Raw genomic sequence first — 17,148 nt, forward strand, 5'->3', positions numbered from 1 at the left:
TTCGCTAATTGCCGCCACGAGCCTAGCGATAAGCGATCACGCCTCCGGGAAGACAACAATCCCGTACGGGTCACGGTCCCTCTCGCTCACTCTAACGTCAACAGTCGGGTCGTTAAGACAATCTGCCACGCCACTGGTGGAGGTTTCAGGCAAGTCAGCCAAATCCTCGATCATCTGACCCCATTCCAGTCTCAAAGCAGCTTCCAACTTCCTCCGCATACGCTCCCCTAGATAGCCCCGCTCCGAGTTCGAATGGAACAACGAGACCACCGCGGATCCGTTTTCGATCGCGGCTAAAGCGTCGTGGTGACTTATCTCACCCGTTAACAGTAAGTCGGCAACGGGCTTCCCGTTCTTCATGAGTATCGACGAGCCAGAGCCCGGGCAGGTGGCCACGGTGCTGATTTTCATGTCAAGATTCGAGTTTGGGGGTAGGGCGAGAGGGAAGTGTGGGAGCCCCCGCGGCATGCCGATCCCGCACGCAATATGACGGAGGAGTGAACCTAGTGGCTGTGGGGCGGGGAAGGACACCAGGCGGCCTGTACCTGCGTTTTCAAACCCGGGAGGCGGGGCCGGATTGGGCGATATGGTCGAGCGCGAATGCGGGATTTCACTGCCTGTTGTCGCCGTTTCGGGCGATGGTAGCTGGGAAGACGGGAAGATGAGGTGCGAGGCCATGGAGCGCGATTCTGCTCGAGGGGGAAGTGGAGGCGGCGGCGGCGGCGGCGACGCTGCTTTGGCGGTTGCTAGTAGTTCGTCGGCCACCGCATGTCCGCCGGCCGCGGGGCGCGGTGGGTCGCGAGGGCGCGTCACGATATCGCAGAGCCAATCGGCCATGCCGCCGGGGACGGCATCGACGGCGGTGTGCGGAGAATAGACGCTGATGCCTTCGGCAGCGAGTCTGAGAAGGGTCGTTTGCTGCGTGTTGCTGGAAGTGATGGATTTCAGGCCGCGGAAGATGATGGGGTCTATATCCGATCTGTCAGGGAAATGGCTGAGCAACTGGGGGCGGGATCAGCTGACGGTATGCAATAACGATCGAGTCTCCATGCTCGATTGCCTCGTCGGCAACGGCCTGAGTCAGGTCAACCGTTAATAAAACAGAATTTCTCAACTGTCTTTGCGTATTCAGTGGAGCTTCAAGCAAGACTGGGATGCACGATGTCAGCAAACAACGTGTTGATATCCGTCCGGGCGTAACACACGGCCAGTATTATCAAAGCTTTTATCAGCTAGACTTTCTGGATATCTGCGGGCAAATCAGCCAATTCCATTCTATAAGACGCCAATGTTCTGTGCATACATACATTCGCCTCATGCATTCGACAACAGCTTCAGAAAACGGAGAAGTGGTGAACGAACGATAGGAGGCCATTTTTCCTATGCGCGAAGCCGTACGGAACATGAAGAAATGTCAACTGGGTTAATGTATGGTTAGTCCGGTGCCCTGCGTAGTCGCAAGCAAGCCTCCTCGACGTCTGCAGAAACAGCTCCGCCCCGGGCGGGATTACATAACCGCATCACGTGGAATTTTTGACCGGCGGGGCGGAGGCTCTTAGTCTCCGGTAAGATTCCGTGGTACGGAGTACGCATGTGTATTACTAACAAACGCTGTCTTATAAGTCTTTGGCGTATGTATGTCGGAGTCGATTTAACACTGCCAGACTGTCTCTACAACAATCGCCTCTCCAGAGAGCACTTTGCTGCCGCCAATGACCTGAGTGCCATTGGTGCTGACAAATACGAGAGGCCTAGTTAAAATTACAATCTCTGTAATAAATTACTGTGCCGTCGAAAGATTTTACACCCGATAGCTACCTTCGTCCCCCCCGCCAAAAATATATCAACTCACCAGAAGACCTCACGAGAGTGGCATTGTGAAGCTAGCTATTATATACTTCTACAGAACAACCACCTGTCCTACCAACCAACCCCTTTATTCGCTCGTGACACATACATCCATACATATATACGCCGCACCGACCCCCCCCTCTCGCCCCGTTCGCCCCGAAATCCTTTATGTTTGTCCGCCAACTCCTCAACCGAGGACCATCGCATCTCTCCCCCCTCCTCCTCCTCCGCAGCAGCACCTACCCACGCACAATCCACCAGAGCCGTGCCGCCCTCGCAGCAGCCATGGCGGACGCGGCGGACGCAGCCAGCACCAGCGCGCCGGCAGTCACGGCCGAGTCGATAAAGGCAACGCTGGTATCCAAGCTGGGCGCGCAACACGTCGAGATCGAGGACCTATCCGGTATGACAAACCCTTTATATTACCTCCCTTCCCTCAATTCTCTTTTTCCTCCGCCCGCCGATGTGCCGTGATTATCGAGAGAAGAAACCGAATTCCCTAACCTTTTTTGTTTTATCCCTCCTCATGCAGGCGGCTGCGGCCAGGCATTCCAGGCGGTCATCGTGTCGGCGCAGTTCGAGAAGAAGACCATGCTCGCGCGCCACCGGCTGGTGAATTCGGCGCTCAAGGCCGAAATCGCCGCGATCCACGCGTGGACGCCGAAATGCTATACGCCCGAACAGTGGGCGGGGCTCAACCAATAGTGGTAGTCATATTATTTAAAAGGAAGCCCAGCTTGTAGGGCTGGGAAAGGCTCCTTTTTTTTGCGGTCAAGGAATAGAATTTTTGTTTTTTTTTTTAACAAGAAAAGGAAAACTAATAGACCCGGTTTCTTGATGGAAGGAGAGAAAGTAACGGAAAGATGGGAGGAAACATCGACGTTGGGGAGAAAAATGGCAGGCACCAACCAGGCTTTTTTTCTTTTTGAAAGTGGTGTCATACCAACGGAACGCCATCACCCTCGCGCTCCCTGGAAAATAAAAACAAAAAACCGGAAAAAAAAGACCTGGAAGTTTTTTTGCTCTCTTTTTTTTTTTTGTCTTTTGCTATTCTTCTTGTTCTCCCGCTGACTGGGATTGATTGACATTGCCTACATATACGGGATCTTGTTGCTGGGCCCCGATTTATTGGCATTATTACCGCTATTATATGAGGGGCCGGGCGTTACGGTGCTATCGGGGGGGGGGAGGTTGGAAGGGGGGAATAATGGGGGAAAAACGGACAGCACAAGTTCGCCTCCACCAGGACCAGGAAATGCATGAGAAAATAGTCGTATCACATTTTTGATTATTATTGTGTTTGCCCACCTTTTTATCACCGCCCTTCTAAAAAACGAAATTACACGCAACTTGCAACACAAAAAAAAACCGGCTTTTTTTTTTCTTGCTATTATTCTAATGATTATTTCCGGGCCCTGTCCCCTGCAGCAAAAGGGCCCTTTTTTTTTCTCACAGGGGAAGATTGGGAGAAGTATTCTGGATTTCGCGGAAATCTTCCACCTGGCCGTCTTTGAAGAAAAGAAGAAAATAGGAAAAAAAAATGTCTCTTACTATTATTATCTCGAACTTAGCTGTGGACAAACAGCCCGTCCCTCTTCCCAGAGGATGCGCCGCTGCATGTAGCTAAACGGTACTAGCCACGAGCGTGGCGTTTTGGTCAATAGATTCAATTGGCATTTCCATCGGTACATTCCGAGGGAGGATAATAATATGCAACGCTGGGATACCCTCTCTCTCTTTTTCTCTCTGTCCGTGCGTATGTGTGAGGTGCTCTCGGACGACGGCGGTGTGGCGGATGTTTTTTTTTTAGCGCGGCGGCGGCGGGTCTAAGCCGTTTGGGATCCATTGGACCCAAGTTTGCTGGGGGGGGAGGGGGTTTCTGGGTTCTTGGTAGTTAGTAGTAGTGGTGCAAATCAGTTGATATCCGCGCTTGGTGCTGGTGATGGTGATGGTGATGATTGTGATCAGATGGGCCCCGGCTTGTTTCCTAGTATCTGCAACATCATTGGAGGCTTGGGTGGCATGAAGGAGTGCTGTGGATGGATGGATGGATGTTGTTCCCATTCCAGGGGACATCCCGCGCAGAGGAGATATAGCTCGCCGGCCCAGCTTGGGCATGCGGGAGCTTGCCTCTGGCTTGGAGGCCGGGTGGGACTGGCGCATTAAAACAACATTGGCGCAATAGGCAGCTCCTTCCAAGGTTGGAGTAGTAGCAGTAATATAAGTAGTAGTAGTATTAGTGAGAATCAGAATGAGCGGGATAAGCAAATGAGGAAATGAAGCAGACGATGGCAAAAAAGACGGAGATCTAGAATGGAGCTTCAGACAGGGCCAGCCAATGGGCGGCGGGAAGCTGTTTGACGGCCGTTTCGAGCAGAGACGCGGCTCCACGGGCGGCGATCAGGAATGAAGGAAGGAATAATTGGTGGACAGCAACGGGGACGATGGATGGATGGAGGGCATTATTATTACTATTTGTGAGAGAGCGAGTGAGGAAGAGATAGTTTGAATAGCGAGGGATCTGGTGCGTTGGAGATGGGGGGGGGGGGGGGCGGAAGCTGAAGAAGCTGTGTTGTGTTTCCAACAGGATGGGCGCCGAGCGAGGCACTGGCGGCGCTAGGTGTTTGTGTGTGCGGCTGTAGTTTCTGCTTTCAAACACCGAGGGGAGGAAGAATAATAATGAGGAGAGGAAGAGAAACAGAAACAGGGAGAAAAGTTAGATTGCACGCGTGATGCTGATGCGATGTGCGATGGGCATGAGCTGCAGCATCGGCCGGAAGAGCGGGCGTGCTAAGGCCGCAGCTAAGCCTTACCGACGCTCGGTAGGTACGGAGGCACTGCGACGGTGAGAGGAGACTACGGAGTGCATGGCTCGCCAAGCGGGGATGGTGATGAGCGTCAGCCCATGGCAGGCAGGGGAGGGAGCGGCTCCAAGAACGCAACGTTGTTTCGGCGGCAGGATGAAACGGCGAGAGAGGCGCGCGGGCTCCAGAGCCGGCTGGAAGGCACGGCGGTGGTTCTGTCGGGGAGGGCCCTGGTTGCGCGGGTGCGCGGGTGCGGGCAGTGGGCAGGGCGATCGATCAGCCCTGAGTCGACGATGTCATCTTGCGGTGGAAGTGGCAGCGCGGCCGGCCAATTACGGCGTGCGGGTGGAGTACTCCGTAGCGGCTACGGGCTACGGCGCGCGACACCAGTGCCGCGGTCCTCCGCCGCCGCCCAGCGCCGCGCTGGCCGCCTGTTGTTGCTTTCCTCCTAGCGCGCGCTGACTAGCGACCCTCTGCCTGCTCGCCTCGTCGCACCACCCGCCGCTGCTCCCCCAGCCAGCCAGCGACGCGCGCCCCATCGCTCGATCGCCGTGACGACATCCGCCGAAACATTATTGTTGCTGCCGCCGCCGCTGCTGCTGCTGCTACACTAGTTAACTACCTACTCGCTCACGCCCGGCCTCTCCCTGCACGGCCCTCCCGCTCCCCCGCCCGCCGTCTCGTCTCCTCCTCTCATCTCCCGCTGTGCCCGACGTCGGCTGGCTTCTTCTTAACTGCTCCCTCGCCGGCCGTCTGCCTTTCTTATTTCATTTTTTCTCGCTGTCTCGCAACCAGCCACCCGCCCGCTTGCTCTCTTGTTCTCCTCGCATTCTCTCCCTCACCTCTCACCCTCTCCTCTCCCTCTCCCTCTCCCTCTCCTCTCCCTCTCCCTCTCCCTCTCCTCTCCCTCCCCTCTCTCTCCCCCCTCTCGGCTCGCTTCCCATTTACCCGTCACTCCATCCACCCCCCCTCATCATCGCCGTCGCTGCACTCCCACCCTCCCGTCCCACGTCGCCGACTTTGCGCCGGCTGCACCATGGACAGCGCCCAGGCCGCCGGTGGTGCGTCCACCGGCAATTCCAGCGATTTTGTAAGTCTGGCCCCCTCTGTCCGTCCCGTGCCTGTGTCGTGCGCCCTGCTGACTGCCGCGCTCGCGCCCGCCCGTCGCCCTCCAGGTCCGAAAGCTCTACAAGTAAGTCTGTGCCGGTGCAACGGCAAACCCGTTGCGTCGACCTTTGTCGTCGTCGTCGTCGTCGGCCTCCCGCCGCCCGCGCTTCGTTACTAACAATGCTTCCCTCAGAATGCTGGAAGACCCATCATATGCGCAGATTGTCCGATGGGGCGATGACCGAGATAGCTTCGTGGTGCTGGAGGTAAGCCCGCGCGCCCCAACCGCCTCGTCCATCATCGCCGCCCGCTGACTGCCCGCCGCTACAGTGCGAGAAGTTCACCAAGTCCATCCTCCCCAAGCACTTCAAGCACAGCAACTTCGCCAGCTTCGTGCGCCAGCTCAACAAATACGACTTCCACAAGGTCCGCCAGAACAACGAGGAGACCGGCCAATCGCCCTACGGCGCCGGTGTAGGTATCCCGCGCCACCCTTCGCCGGCCCCCCCAAGCTGACCCCCCGTCCTCTAGGCCTGGGAGTTTAAACACCCTGAATTCAAAGCAGACAACAAGGATTCGCTAGATAATATCAGAAGAAAAGCCCCCGCCCCCCGAAAACCGCCCCCGCCCAATGAGGATGCCATGCCCACCCAGCAGATCGACCTCATGAACCAGCAACTCATCGCCCAGCAGCAGCAATACCAACACCTGGCCGATCGCTTCGCGCAATTCGCCATCGACCAGCAGGTTGTCATGCAAGACATTCGTCGCGTCCAGAAAACCGCCCTCAATCACGAACAGATCATCCATTACATGATGAACTTCCTGCATTCCGTAGACGCCCGCCAGCGAAGAGAAAACAGAGCCGCCGCCGCCGCCGCCTTCCCGGGTCAATCCGGCTCCGACCTCAGCCCCGCCCAGGCTCAGAATGATGAGCCCGCGTCCCCCTTACAGCATGCCATGAAGCTCCTCAGCGAGATGAACTCCGAAGTGCAATTCAGTTTAGATACCTTGGGCGACATGCAGGCCCGACTTCCAGGCGCCGTGCCCACACCGCCGCTCGATCAGGCCCAGCGCAACGGCATCATGCGACCCGCCACGTCAGCTGGCCCCGGCCCGGGAATGGCTTTCCCCAAAATGAACGGAGAGCTGGAGCCCGTTGTCTACCCCGTCGGCGTTACCAATGGCATAGATCCCATGTACAATGACCAGATGACCAACATTCCGTACTCGATACCAGCCACCAAGGAACACAATCCCGTCGATCCACGGAGTCAGTATGCGGATAGGAAGAAGAGCTCGAGCGCGAACATGTACCCGGACCCCGGGTGGGTGCGGAGTCCGCATATCTTGCTCGTCGAGGATGATCAGACGTGTCGCCATATTGGTGGGAAGTTTCTCTATTCATTTCAATGCGCGATAGATACTGCTGTTCGTATACTCTAAGCTAGTCGTTTTAGCTGCTATCAGGTTCATCTTTACTGACATGCACTCTTCTAGTTTGATGGCCTGGAAGCCGTGAACAAAATGCAAGGTGGCTCGAAATACGATCTGATTCTCATGGATATCATCATGCCCAACCTCGACGGTGTATCGGCGTGCAGTGTTATCCGAAGATTTGACAACACACCTATTATTGCGATGACCTCGAATATCCGCAGTAGTGATATAGAACTCTATTTTCAGAATGGTATACACTCCAAGTCCTCCCCTCAACCGTTTCATTGGAGATCTAACACTTCTGCAGGAATGAACGACGTCCTACCCAAACCCTTCACCCGATCTAGCCTCCTCAACATGCTCGAAAAGCACCTTGTCCATTTGAAAAACATGCCTGGCACAATCGACGTTACCCAATCCGGACCCGCCTCCGCCATCCCCCAGAACTCCGCCACCCAGTCCGTCAAAGACGAAACAACTCCCGGCCAATCGCCCGGCACGTCGATAGGCACCTGGCAATCGCCCGCGCAGTTCCAGGGCGTCTCGCCCATCAACGTGTCCATGCCCAACCAATTCATGCAGCCGCAGGCCGTCGCGGCCGCCTCGCCCGGCGGGCCCTTCGCCGCGCTCGACCAAAGCAGCCTCCAATATACCACGAACCCCATGGCTCCCATGAACCCCGCGGCCGCGGCCGCAGCGGCGGTGTCCGCCACGCCGCGCACGTCGCATCGGCGTCAGGCGTCCGAGCTAGCGAGCACGGCCGACCCGCACCACATGGCGAAGCGTCAGCGGATGTATGTGGCGGCGGCGGCCGCCGCGGCGAATAATGCGCCCGTGGTGAACCCGATGCAGACGAATCGGATGCCTTGAAGAACATGCATATAGTATATATATATATATATATACATATTATATATACAAAAGAAAGAAAACCCCCGGTGACAGTCCCCACTCGCGCATTTTTTTTTTAAATTGCATCGTCGGTCGTCTTACTGCTACTCAATCTACATGTGGGTGCATGCGTGCGTTCTTCAGTTACACATTATGCCGCAGGCTTTGTTGAATCCAAGAAAAAGACAAGGAAAAAAAATAGGGCCTCCCCCCCCTCTCCCGCCTACACGCCGCCAGTTTCTTACTTTTTTTTATATATATTCAAAAGAGAGAGTTAAAATCGCGTTTACCTTTTTTGGGCGTCTGGACCTCCCCCCCCCCAAAATAAAATTAATTCCTAACCTTTTTTCCTTCTTTTTTCCTTTTTTGGACAATTGGGGCTTTTTCTGCGAAACAGGCGGCGTTTGATGGCGATTAACTGGATAAGGGCGGCTGTTGTTGGTCAAACGGCGGCGGCGGCGGGGAGGGTATGTGTAGGACAGGGGATCCGACTCGCCCTTTTTTTTTGCTTTTGGCTTTTGCTTTCCATAGCGCAATAATGCCTTTTTTGTATACGGGGCTCTGGATAGTGTTTTTTTTTTTTTTTTTTTTTTTTGGTTTCCCACATCCGGCGCCCCCGACCCAGAGACCTTTACATTGGGAAACGGGCGGATATATTATTCTTATTCTTCTTCGCTGCTGCATCTTTTGTGTGTGTGTGGCTTTTTTTTTTTAATTTTTTCCACGCCTTTCGGTCCCCATGGGACGGTTTTGGCTGAAATGCTTTTTTTTTTCTTTTTTCTTTTTGCTTCTTCTGTCCCACTCCCGTCATATGCGCCACGGCCACGCGCGCGCACACGCCCACTGCACACACATCCCTCTACTCTCTCTCCATCTCTCTCTCTTTCATTCTTTCAGTTTTTGTGTCCGAAGCTATGGAATTCAGCAAATCATACACCCCATTTTTTTCTCTTTTGTGAATGACTTGCATGGGATAGGAACTAATGCTGTTGTTTGCCTTTTTTCTTTTTCTTTCTTGTCTACTTTCCGCCCCTCTATAGTATCTCTTTCTCTTTCTCTCTCTTTCTCTCCTCTTGACGGGGAGGGACGAGGAAAAGGGGGGATTAAAAGCCATGGCGATGAAACTGTACACGGCAAAGACCATAATCACAGGAACAAAGTTTATTCTTTTTTTTTTTTGCTTTTCTTTCTATTTGTTTCCTGCATATTTGAACAAGGGTGGGAAAGCCGTCGTCATGCACTACTTACTACTGCCTGCCATCGAGAGTTTTCTGTTGTTGCGTTGGAATAGCTTATTTTATAGTTTTTTTTTTTTTTTTTTGGATCCCGTTGCTACAAAACTACATTTTCATGACTCTTTTTTTTTTTGAAGAGTAGTAGTTATATCAAAGGTAGACGATAACCAGCGAAGAATGGAGCAAAAGAAAAAAAGAAGCTTTAATCCCTATCTCAAAGCTTGCTTGAAGTGCCCACCAGTGCATGGAACTGACTAGAGTGAGAAAGAATAGAAGGCCAGGGGGGGTCCTGAGTGGAGTTGAAACCTCCGATAAAAGCTTTTTATATTAACTAGTTAGCTGATAGAAACGGGCAAAAAATGTGCGCTCGCCTCTGTGCCCCTAGCGAACCGATTATTGAACCTCTCGCTTGCCCGTCCATACGAGATACATAGCATTATTTTGAGCCAGTTTCGCGAGGCAAAACCCGCACCACATGGTGCCGAGGGCGGGGCAGCATCAAAAGCTCCGGAGGCCGTCGCTACAAACCATGACTGATTTATTTTATACGAAACCTGAACCTCGGGAAGCCAGAGGTTTTGGATAGAAGATGTTAAAAAAGTCAAAAGCCAAACGCCATGTCAAAGCTTCTTTTTCTTTTTCTTTTTTTTTTTTTTACCCCTTTTTTCTTTCCCACGTTTTTGACACAAAGGGGGGGGGGCGGGCGGCGGGCGGCGGGCGGCTTCCCGATGCCGAACACACACTCCAAAATTCCCCCCTCCGAAAGACCAAAAAGAAAAAAAGGTAGGCTCGGAGCACCGAATTCTGATTTCGTCTCCTACCCCCAGCCTGCGTCCCAAGGAAGGGCCGCGGCCGTCCGAGGCTCGAGGCCGGTGGCGGTCTAGAACCCGTGCTTTTCGTCTGATCAGGTGGGCGAGATCTAGAATGGGCGTTCCAGACCCAGGGGGGGGAGGGGGGACCTCTTTGTTTTTTTTGAGGTTCGTGTGTTCTTTTTCTTTTTCTTTTTTTTCTTTTCTTTTGGACTTGTTTCTCTGCTGGGGCTCTGGGTGTGTGGGTGTTGCGGTGCTTGTTTAGGGCTGGTATTTTTTTCTTTCTTCCAGCTCACTGACTAGCTGCTGGTTGTGTAGGTGCTTGAAGTGATAGGGAAAGGACAGGGGCTGAGCCTTTTGTGCATAGAACTATTTATCTATGCAGAATCGTAGCTAGAGTGGATTATTCTCAGTACGGAGTACTCCATAACAATCCTCTATGCAGCAGGGGAACATGCATCGTCAGAAGCCCAGCCTGCACGCTGAACACAGCCCTCCCCCGCTCCCTCATCTCCTCCATACTCCGTCCGGGAGCAATTCATTTCAACTCCACCCGCGACACCCCACTTCCCTTTATGGAATCTCCAAGTCCCTCTCCGCGCGTCTCTCACGGCTTGCCTTTTTTTTTTCTTTTTTCTTTTCTTTCGGCCGGTCCGATCTTTTGCGAATTAATCCCGGGCTTGCGCCGTGCCGCGGGAAAATAGCCGGCTTATGTAATTTCCCGAGACAAAAAAGCTTGGCATAGATGACTAATTTGCTTAGTAACATGAAATGCTTAGTCATGTGAGAATGAACGAGCTTCGTCTTCTCGGGTCATATCAATTGCATGGGCTAGCTAGAGAAGACTTATCTTATCTTGCCCATGATGGGTGGTACGCTTTGAAGATTTGTTCTTGATTAAATGCAGAAAATATTTCTAGATTTAAGCCTACAGAATTTACAGAGTAGCTGCAAAGTGTCTAAAGTATGCAGGGAGCTCTAGCACAGCTTTATTAAATGTCTTCAGCTGCGATTAAGCTGGCTATCAAAGGGCAGGGCAGATCTACTATGTGTGGGAACTATCATGAGTTGATGATGCTCAAGATGTTGAGCCGCATTTGATTGCCTTGCTTACCTAATCCAGTCCTCCAGCCGTGTGAGTCAGCGGGGCTACTTGGACAAGAATGTCCAGCAGTCAAGCTCGAGTGCTGCCCCGCAGCTGCGTCAACCTGTTGGACAATAATGAGCTCTAAACAAGGCCGCCGGGCCGGAGGAGGTGGCAGTAATCCTCTACAGGGGTTTATGTCCGCGGATGATCGCGAGGAATTGCTTCAGGCTGTGGTATGTGTTTGCCTCAAAACTGTTTTATATCTTTTTTTTTTTTTGGATGGAGCTTCTTTTTCGTATCAATAACTGACTCGTGCTCTATCTATTTAGGTTCTTACGGATACATTTGAAACGAGATTCGAGCCGTTTACTCTTGAGACTCCTAGGGTGTGTGTTGACCCACCAAGTACTGACGGCCTTTGCCTTCGAAACCGAGATATAGAAGTAAAATGACTAACGGATGGGCCCGGCTACGGAGGTGTCGCGTGAATAGTGCCTGCTTCCTCTTGCAAATACGCTTCTGATCGATCATACACTCGAATTTCTATTAAATGCGGGAGTCGAGGATGTGTTCATCTATACCAGCGCCGACTCGGATCTAGTTGAGAAACATCTCGAGTACGTTTTATCCACAGGGTTTATTATATGGGTACGAATTATATCTGATCCTTCGATCTTAGTGATTCAAAATGGCGGTCTTCGGTTTCTCCTTTCAAAAAGCTCAAGCTCCTAAAAACCACGGCGACGTCCGTTGGCGACATTATGCGGGACCTACATGGCAAACGCCTCATTGCCGGCGACTTCGTCCTCGTCAGTGGTGACGTGGTTAGCAACATGCCCCTGGAGGAAGCCTGGGCGCAGCACCGAGCCCGCCGAATCGCCGACAAGAATGCGATCATGACAATGGTGTTGCGCGAAGCCGGGCCGTCTCATCGAACGAAAGCGTCTCCCACGTCTCCCGTGTTCATTATCGACCCCACCAAGAATCGCTGTCTTCATTATGAGGAAATCCGCCACCATCAAATGGGGCATAAATCTTCTTATGTTCATATTGACCCGGATTTGGTGAAGTACCACCCTGAGATCGATATCAGAAACGACCTGATCGACAGCGGTATTGATATCTGCACGCCTGAGGTGTTGGGCTTGTGGGCCGATAGTTTCGATTACCAATCACCGCGTAAACATTTCCTTTTCGGTGTTCTGAAGGACTATGAACTAAACGGCAAGACCATTCACACCCATGTTGTCAAGGATCACTATGCGGCCAGGGTTCGAAATCTTAAAGCCTATGATTCTGTTAGCAGGGATTATATCTCGAGGTGGGTATACCCGCTATGTCCAGATGCGAATCTCTTCCAAGGCGATTCTTACGTGTTGAGACGCGGAAACGTGTATCAGGAGGAGGGGGTCGTTCTATCAAGATCTGCTGTCGTGAAACAACGTACCATAATCGGTCAAGGAACAAGTATTGGCGAGAGAACATGCATCACGGACAGCGTTATTGGGAGACGCTGCCGGATTGGGAACAATGTCGTCTTGGACGGCGCATATATCTGGGACGATGTCACCATTGGCGACGGAACTGAGATCCGACACGCAATCGTCGCCAGCGGAGCGGTGATTGGAGCCAAGTGCCGAATCGAGCCCGGTGTGCTGCTTTCATATGGCGTTAAAATTGGAAACAACGTTTCGATTCCTCGAAGCATGAGGATAACGAAGCTCCAGCAAGATGGGGCGACAACTGCTTCTGCGCTACTGGGCGAGAACGGCGAAGGCTATCAGTTTGAACATGGCCAAGATGATGAAGATGAGAGTGATGACGAGTTTACTATGTCTGGGTTGTGTGAGTATCTGCTGAGTTCTATTACACTGCTTCATGACTAACGATCTTTATGTAGTGTATAATATGGCCGAACTTGCTCTATCAGACACCTCAATATCGACACTTGCATCACAGATATCGGAAGATGAGTACGCTGGCTCGAGAGCCCGCTCAGACAGCTTTGGCACATCCGTGTCCGACGATGAAGAAAGAGGCCACTTCCACCACGATGCGGTTGTCAGCATTTTTGATAGTCTCAAGGAAGGCTTGAGTGCAGACGTTGTTCAGCTAGAGCTCGTTGGACTACGAATGAGTGCCAATGCATCGGAACATCAAGTGCGGCGAGCAGTGGTAACCGCGTTTATGAAATACGTCCAGCGCCAAATTGAAGAGGCCTCCGTAAGCCCCGGAGAAGCTGTCAAGCAGGTCCTTACAAAATACAAGGACATTCTTTCGCGAATCGTGTTCGATCAGGAGGCCGACGAGAAGCCTGATCAAGTCGATCTGCTCCTTCTGTTCCAGCAGGACCTGGTTGAGAGGAGTAAAGGAGACATGATTCTCTTGTTTACGGCAAAGGAGCTCTACGATTTGGAAATCGTGGAAGACGAGGCGTATGAGCAATGGTGGGAGGACCAGCGGTCTGTCGCTACGGAGGCACTGAAGGATGTTCGTGGGAAGACGCAACCATTCATCGACTGGCTGATGGAAGATGACAGCGATGAAGAGGATTCGGAAGAAGAGTCTGGTGAAGGGGGAGATGATGAGGAGTAAAATGAGAGGTATGAAAATAGCTAAAAAGTTCTAATCTGGGCCTTTTTGTGTTTGCTTACGCCGGGCATATTTCTACCTGGCATCCATGGTTGCAGCATCTCCCGCTTGAAGCTGGTTGTTGCTGGTGCAGACATACAATTTCGGGCAAAGCGGAGATATCTGCAGGATGCTTTTGGGACCACTTGTGCACTCTGCACTCACATGATATCCCTAGATTCATGACTAAGCACCCCTGTGCTCGTCATCATTGCCTCAAAAGCAGGGGGGACATTTCGTAACATTAAGCCTGTGCCAGTAACCAACCGAAATGCATTCTGTAGCCTCCTAGAGTGCAAGAGGAGACAACCAGCAGAGTACAGCATCTACTGTGCGGGGTGATTTCATGCCCGGGTGACTTGTCAGCTGTGAAATCATCTGTCACCGCCTGGTCCAACCCAACTGACAAGTGCAACCACCACATCTGCACCTTTGTTCCTGCATGATTAATTTTTCGGAGCATTCCTGTATGCCTCTCATTTTTGGTTCTGTCCCGTTCATAATCCCATCCTAGGGGAGGCGAATAGTTTCTACAATAGACAAGATTGTTCTTTTTCGACGATCTTCACGACCCCGTTTAACGCCACAGGCGCCGCAGCAGAAGCCGGCGGCTGCCTGACGACCCCAACAGAGGAATTATATTGCCGGAGCTTGACCAACCTGTTATTTTTACGCCAGAAACCCAAATCATCGGGGAATAATACCACTAAGGGACATGGATTCAGACGACGAGTTTATGAGCGATGTTACTAGCGACGATGAAGATATGGATTTCATCGATACTCAGGGAAGCGATGAGGAGAGCCTAGGAGAAGGTTGGCATTACCCCATTTCTTTTAATTTTATCCTACCATGCTAATGATCTTCCGCGGCATGATAGATTTCGACGTCGACTTGGGCAACCCCTTTACTCTTAGCAAAGATACCTCGAAACCACCCCCAAAGCCCTACGAGACTGAGTTCAAGACCTTGAGTCCCGGGGATATACAACGAGAGCAAGATGGCCAGATTAATGAGGTTTCCTCTATATTAGGCGTACCCCCAGAGTCCGCTGCTATTCTCCTGCGATTCGTGCGGTGGAACCGAGAGAAGATAATCGAATCATATATGGATCACCCCGAAAAAACACTAGCAGACGCCGGCTTGGGAACTGAGATTTCTGGGACGCCGAAAACGGAAAAGGTTCCGGGTTTCATGTGTGAAATCTGCTGTGAGGACGATGAAGATCTGGAAACATATGCTCTGCTCTGTGGCCATCGGTTCTGCGTCGACTGTTACCGGCATTACCTTGGTCAGAAGATCAAGGAGGAAGGGGAGGCGGCTAGAATCCAGTGCCCGCAAGATCAATGCCAGCGTATTGTAGATTCGCGAAGCCTGGAGCTCTTGGTTACGGATGATCTGAAAGAACGGTACGTCATAGGGTTAGTTCTTATGACATGGAACGAAACTAACGGTTTAATGCTTGGATAGATATAATATCCTCCTTACAAGAACCTATGTGGACGATAAAACGAATTTAAAGTGGTGCCCTGCCCCGAATTGTGAATTTGCGGTTCAGTGCCCCGTCAAAACGCGAGAGCTTGATCGAATAGTACCGACAGTACAGTGCTCGTGCTCACATGCGTTCTGCTTTGGCTGCACACTCAACGACCACCAACCGGCACCTTGCGCGGTTGTCAGAATGTGGTTGAAGAAGTGCAAAGACGATTCAGAGACAGCAAACTGGATATCAGCGAATACCAAAGAGTGCCCCAAGTGTCATTCGACGATAGAGAAGAATGGCGGTTGCAACCATATGACGTGTCGAAAATGCAAGCATGAATTCTGCTGGATGTGTATGGGCTTGTGGTCAGAACACGGCACTAGCTGGTATAATTGTAACCGCTACGAGGAAAAATCGGGCTCCGATGCGCGCGATGCCCAAGCGAAATCTCGACGATCTCTTGAGAGATACCTCCACTATTATAATCGATACTCTAATCATGAGCAGTCGGCCAAGTTGGATAAAGATCTTTACCTGAAAACGGAAAAGAAAATGATGAACCTCCAGACCCAATCCGGCATGTCGTGGATTGAAGTGCAATTCCTAGATACGGCATCACGAATTCTCCAGGAGTGCAGACAGACTTTGAAGTGGACATACGCTTTCGCCTTTTATCTCGCCCGTAACAATTTAACGGAAATGTTCGAAGATAACCAGAAAGACCTGGAAATGGCGGTGGAGAGTCTGAGTGAGATGTTCGAAAAGCCAATCGCCGACTTAGCGGGGTTAAAAGGGGATATTCTCGATAAGACGGCTTACTGCAGCCGACGACGATGTGTTGTACTGACTGATACTGCTGAAAATTTGAAAGACAGTACGTTCTCAGTTGCTTGATTATTTCTAGATGGGTTACTAACTTTGTCGATCAACAGGAAAGTGGTCATTTAACGTTGATATAACTTTGAAATAGATTTCACGGCGCCTTACATCAGCTTGAGCTTTCTTCTCTCGTTTCCAAAGATATACTCCATATTTTGCATGGCATAATGAGCATAGGTTGTTTATCATTTCTTATTCTTCCTTTTTTTTTTTTTCTTTTTTTTTCCTTCGTTAAGCTTTGTGATCCTAGGACTTCTACAGACACCTTTCCCCTTTACTAGATGCTGACGATAGTGGCGGGCTATACTACACATGAATGAAACGATTCTCTATTCATATACTTAAGGAACTTAAGGAAGAGTGAACGCTGCTGGAAAGTCGGCAGGTCACCCGCATGGCCCCCAAAGCCTCGGGAGACCGGTAACAGCGCCGTAAATACGGTGTATCGGACCGCGTCTCCGGCTGCGGTAATGTGAGGCTTGTCACGTACGGCCGTGTATGCGGTGGAGTCGGCGCCTGCCGGTCTCGGCATGCTTATCAGATCCGAACAGTTGATCCGGGCTTGGCGGCTGATGGATTAGATAAGATTTTTTTTAGACTTTTTGCGTTACGGACTCCGTGTCTCGCGCGGTGTGGGAGGAAGCGCTAAAGGGGCGAGGGAGAACGAGATAGGGAGAGAGAAAGAGTGAGTTTACGCCGGAGATTGGAAGTACGAGGCTGGCAAGTTGTCTAGGAAGTTTAACGCCGATACTTGCACTCTGGCTAGCTGTGCTATGTGATAAATCTACGTTTCTCGAACCTTGTATTTTATTTTTTTCCGTTTGGGGGCATGTTATCTGATGGTTTTACTCCGCGATAACCCTGGGGGATCTTCGCTCCGTCTTTCCGCATTGAAGCCAAGTGTTCTTCCTAGATGGCGGTTGTGAACGGC

General features: G+C 51.6%; 5 protein-coding genes across 5 annotated transcripts; 4 read left to right on the plus strand and 1 right to left on the minus strand.

Moving 5' to 3' along the window:
• Positions 1 to 36: 36 nt before the first annotated feature.
• On the minus strand, positions 37 to 1,375 carry LOZ57_003514 (uncharacterized protein; the record flags this gene model as incomplete). The annotated part of the gene is made up of 4 exons (XM_049252562.1): positions 37 to 968; positions 1,024 to 1,149; positions 1,206 to 1,249; positions 1,308 to 1,375. The coding sequence occupies 4 exons, from the start codon at positions 1,373 to 1,375 to the stop codon at positions 37 to 39; spliced, it is 1,170 nt and encodes a 389-aa protein (XP_049108403.1).
• A 761-nt stretch (positions 1,376 to 2,136) lies between these two features.
• LOZ57_003515 (uncharacterized protein) lies at positions 2,137 to 2,556 on the plus strand (the record flags this gene model as incomplete). Its single annotated transcript, XM_049252563.1, has 2 exons — positions 2,137 to 2,254; positions 2,384 to 2,556. 2 exons carry the CDS (start codon positions 2,137 to 2,139, stop codon positions 2,554 to 2,556), a joined length of 291 nt encoding a protein of 96 aa, XP_049108404.1.
• Positions 2,557 to 5,691: 3,135 nt separating this feature from the next.
• On the plus strand, positions 5,692 to 8,072 carry SKN7 (kinase-regulated stress-responsive transcription factor skn7; the record flags this gene model as incomplete). The annotated part of the gene is made up of 7 exons (XM_049252564.1): positions 5,692 to 5,745; positions 5,831 to 5,847; positions 5,956 to 6,028; positions 6,093 to 6,236; positions 6,294 to 7,193; positions 7,263 to 7,452; positions 7,510 to 8,072. 7 exons carry the CDS (start codon positions 5,692 to 5,694, stop codon positions 8,070 to 8,072), a joined length of 1,941 nt encoding a protein of 646 aa, XP_049108405.1.
• A 3,286-nt stretch (positions 8,073 to 11,358) lies between these two features.
• GCD6 (translation initiation factor eIF-2B epsilon subunit, GEF) lies at positions 11,359 to 13,819 on the plus strand (the record flags this gene model as incomplete). The annotated part of the gene is made up of 5 exons (XM_049252565.1): positions 11,359 to 11,457; positions 11,554 to 11,610; positions 11,717 to 11,841; positions 11,904 to 13,069; positions 13,125 to 13,819. The coding sequence occupies 5 exons, from the start codon at positions 11,359 to 11,361 to the stop codon at positions 13,817 to 13,819; spliced, it is 2,142 nt and encodes a 713-aa protein (XP_049108406.1).
• A 751-nt stretch (positions 13,820 to 14,570) lies between these two features.
• On the plus strand, positions 14,571 to 16,308 carry LOZ57_003518 (uncharacterized protein; the record flags this gene model as incomplete). Its single annotated transcript, XM_049252566.1, has 4 exons — positions 14,571 to 14,670; positions 14,736 to 15,264; positions 15,326 to 16,212; positions 16,271 to 16,308. The coding sequence occupies 4 exons, from the start codon at positions 14,571 to 14,573 to the stop codon at positions 16,306 to 16,308; spliced, it is 1,554 nt and encodes a 517-aa protein (XP_049108407.1).
• Between the last annotated feature and the right edge of the window lie 840 nt (positions 16,309 to 17,148).

Source organism: Ophidiomyces ophidiicola, assembly GCF_022830035.1.
Source record: "Ophidiomyces ophidiicola strain CBS 122913 chromosome Unknown scaffold_12, whole genome shotgun sequence".
Classification (NCBI taxonomy): Eukaryota; Fungi; Ascomycota; class Eurotiomycetes; order Onygenales; family Onygenaceae; genus Ophidiomyces; species Ophidiomyces ophidiicola.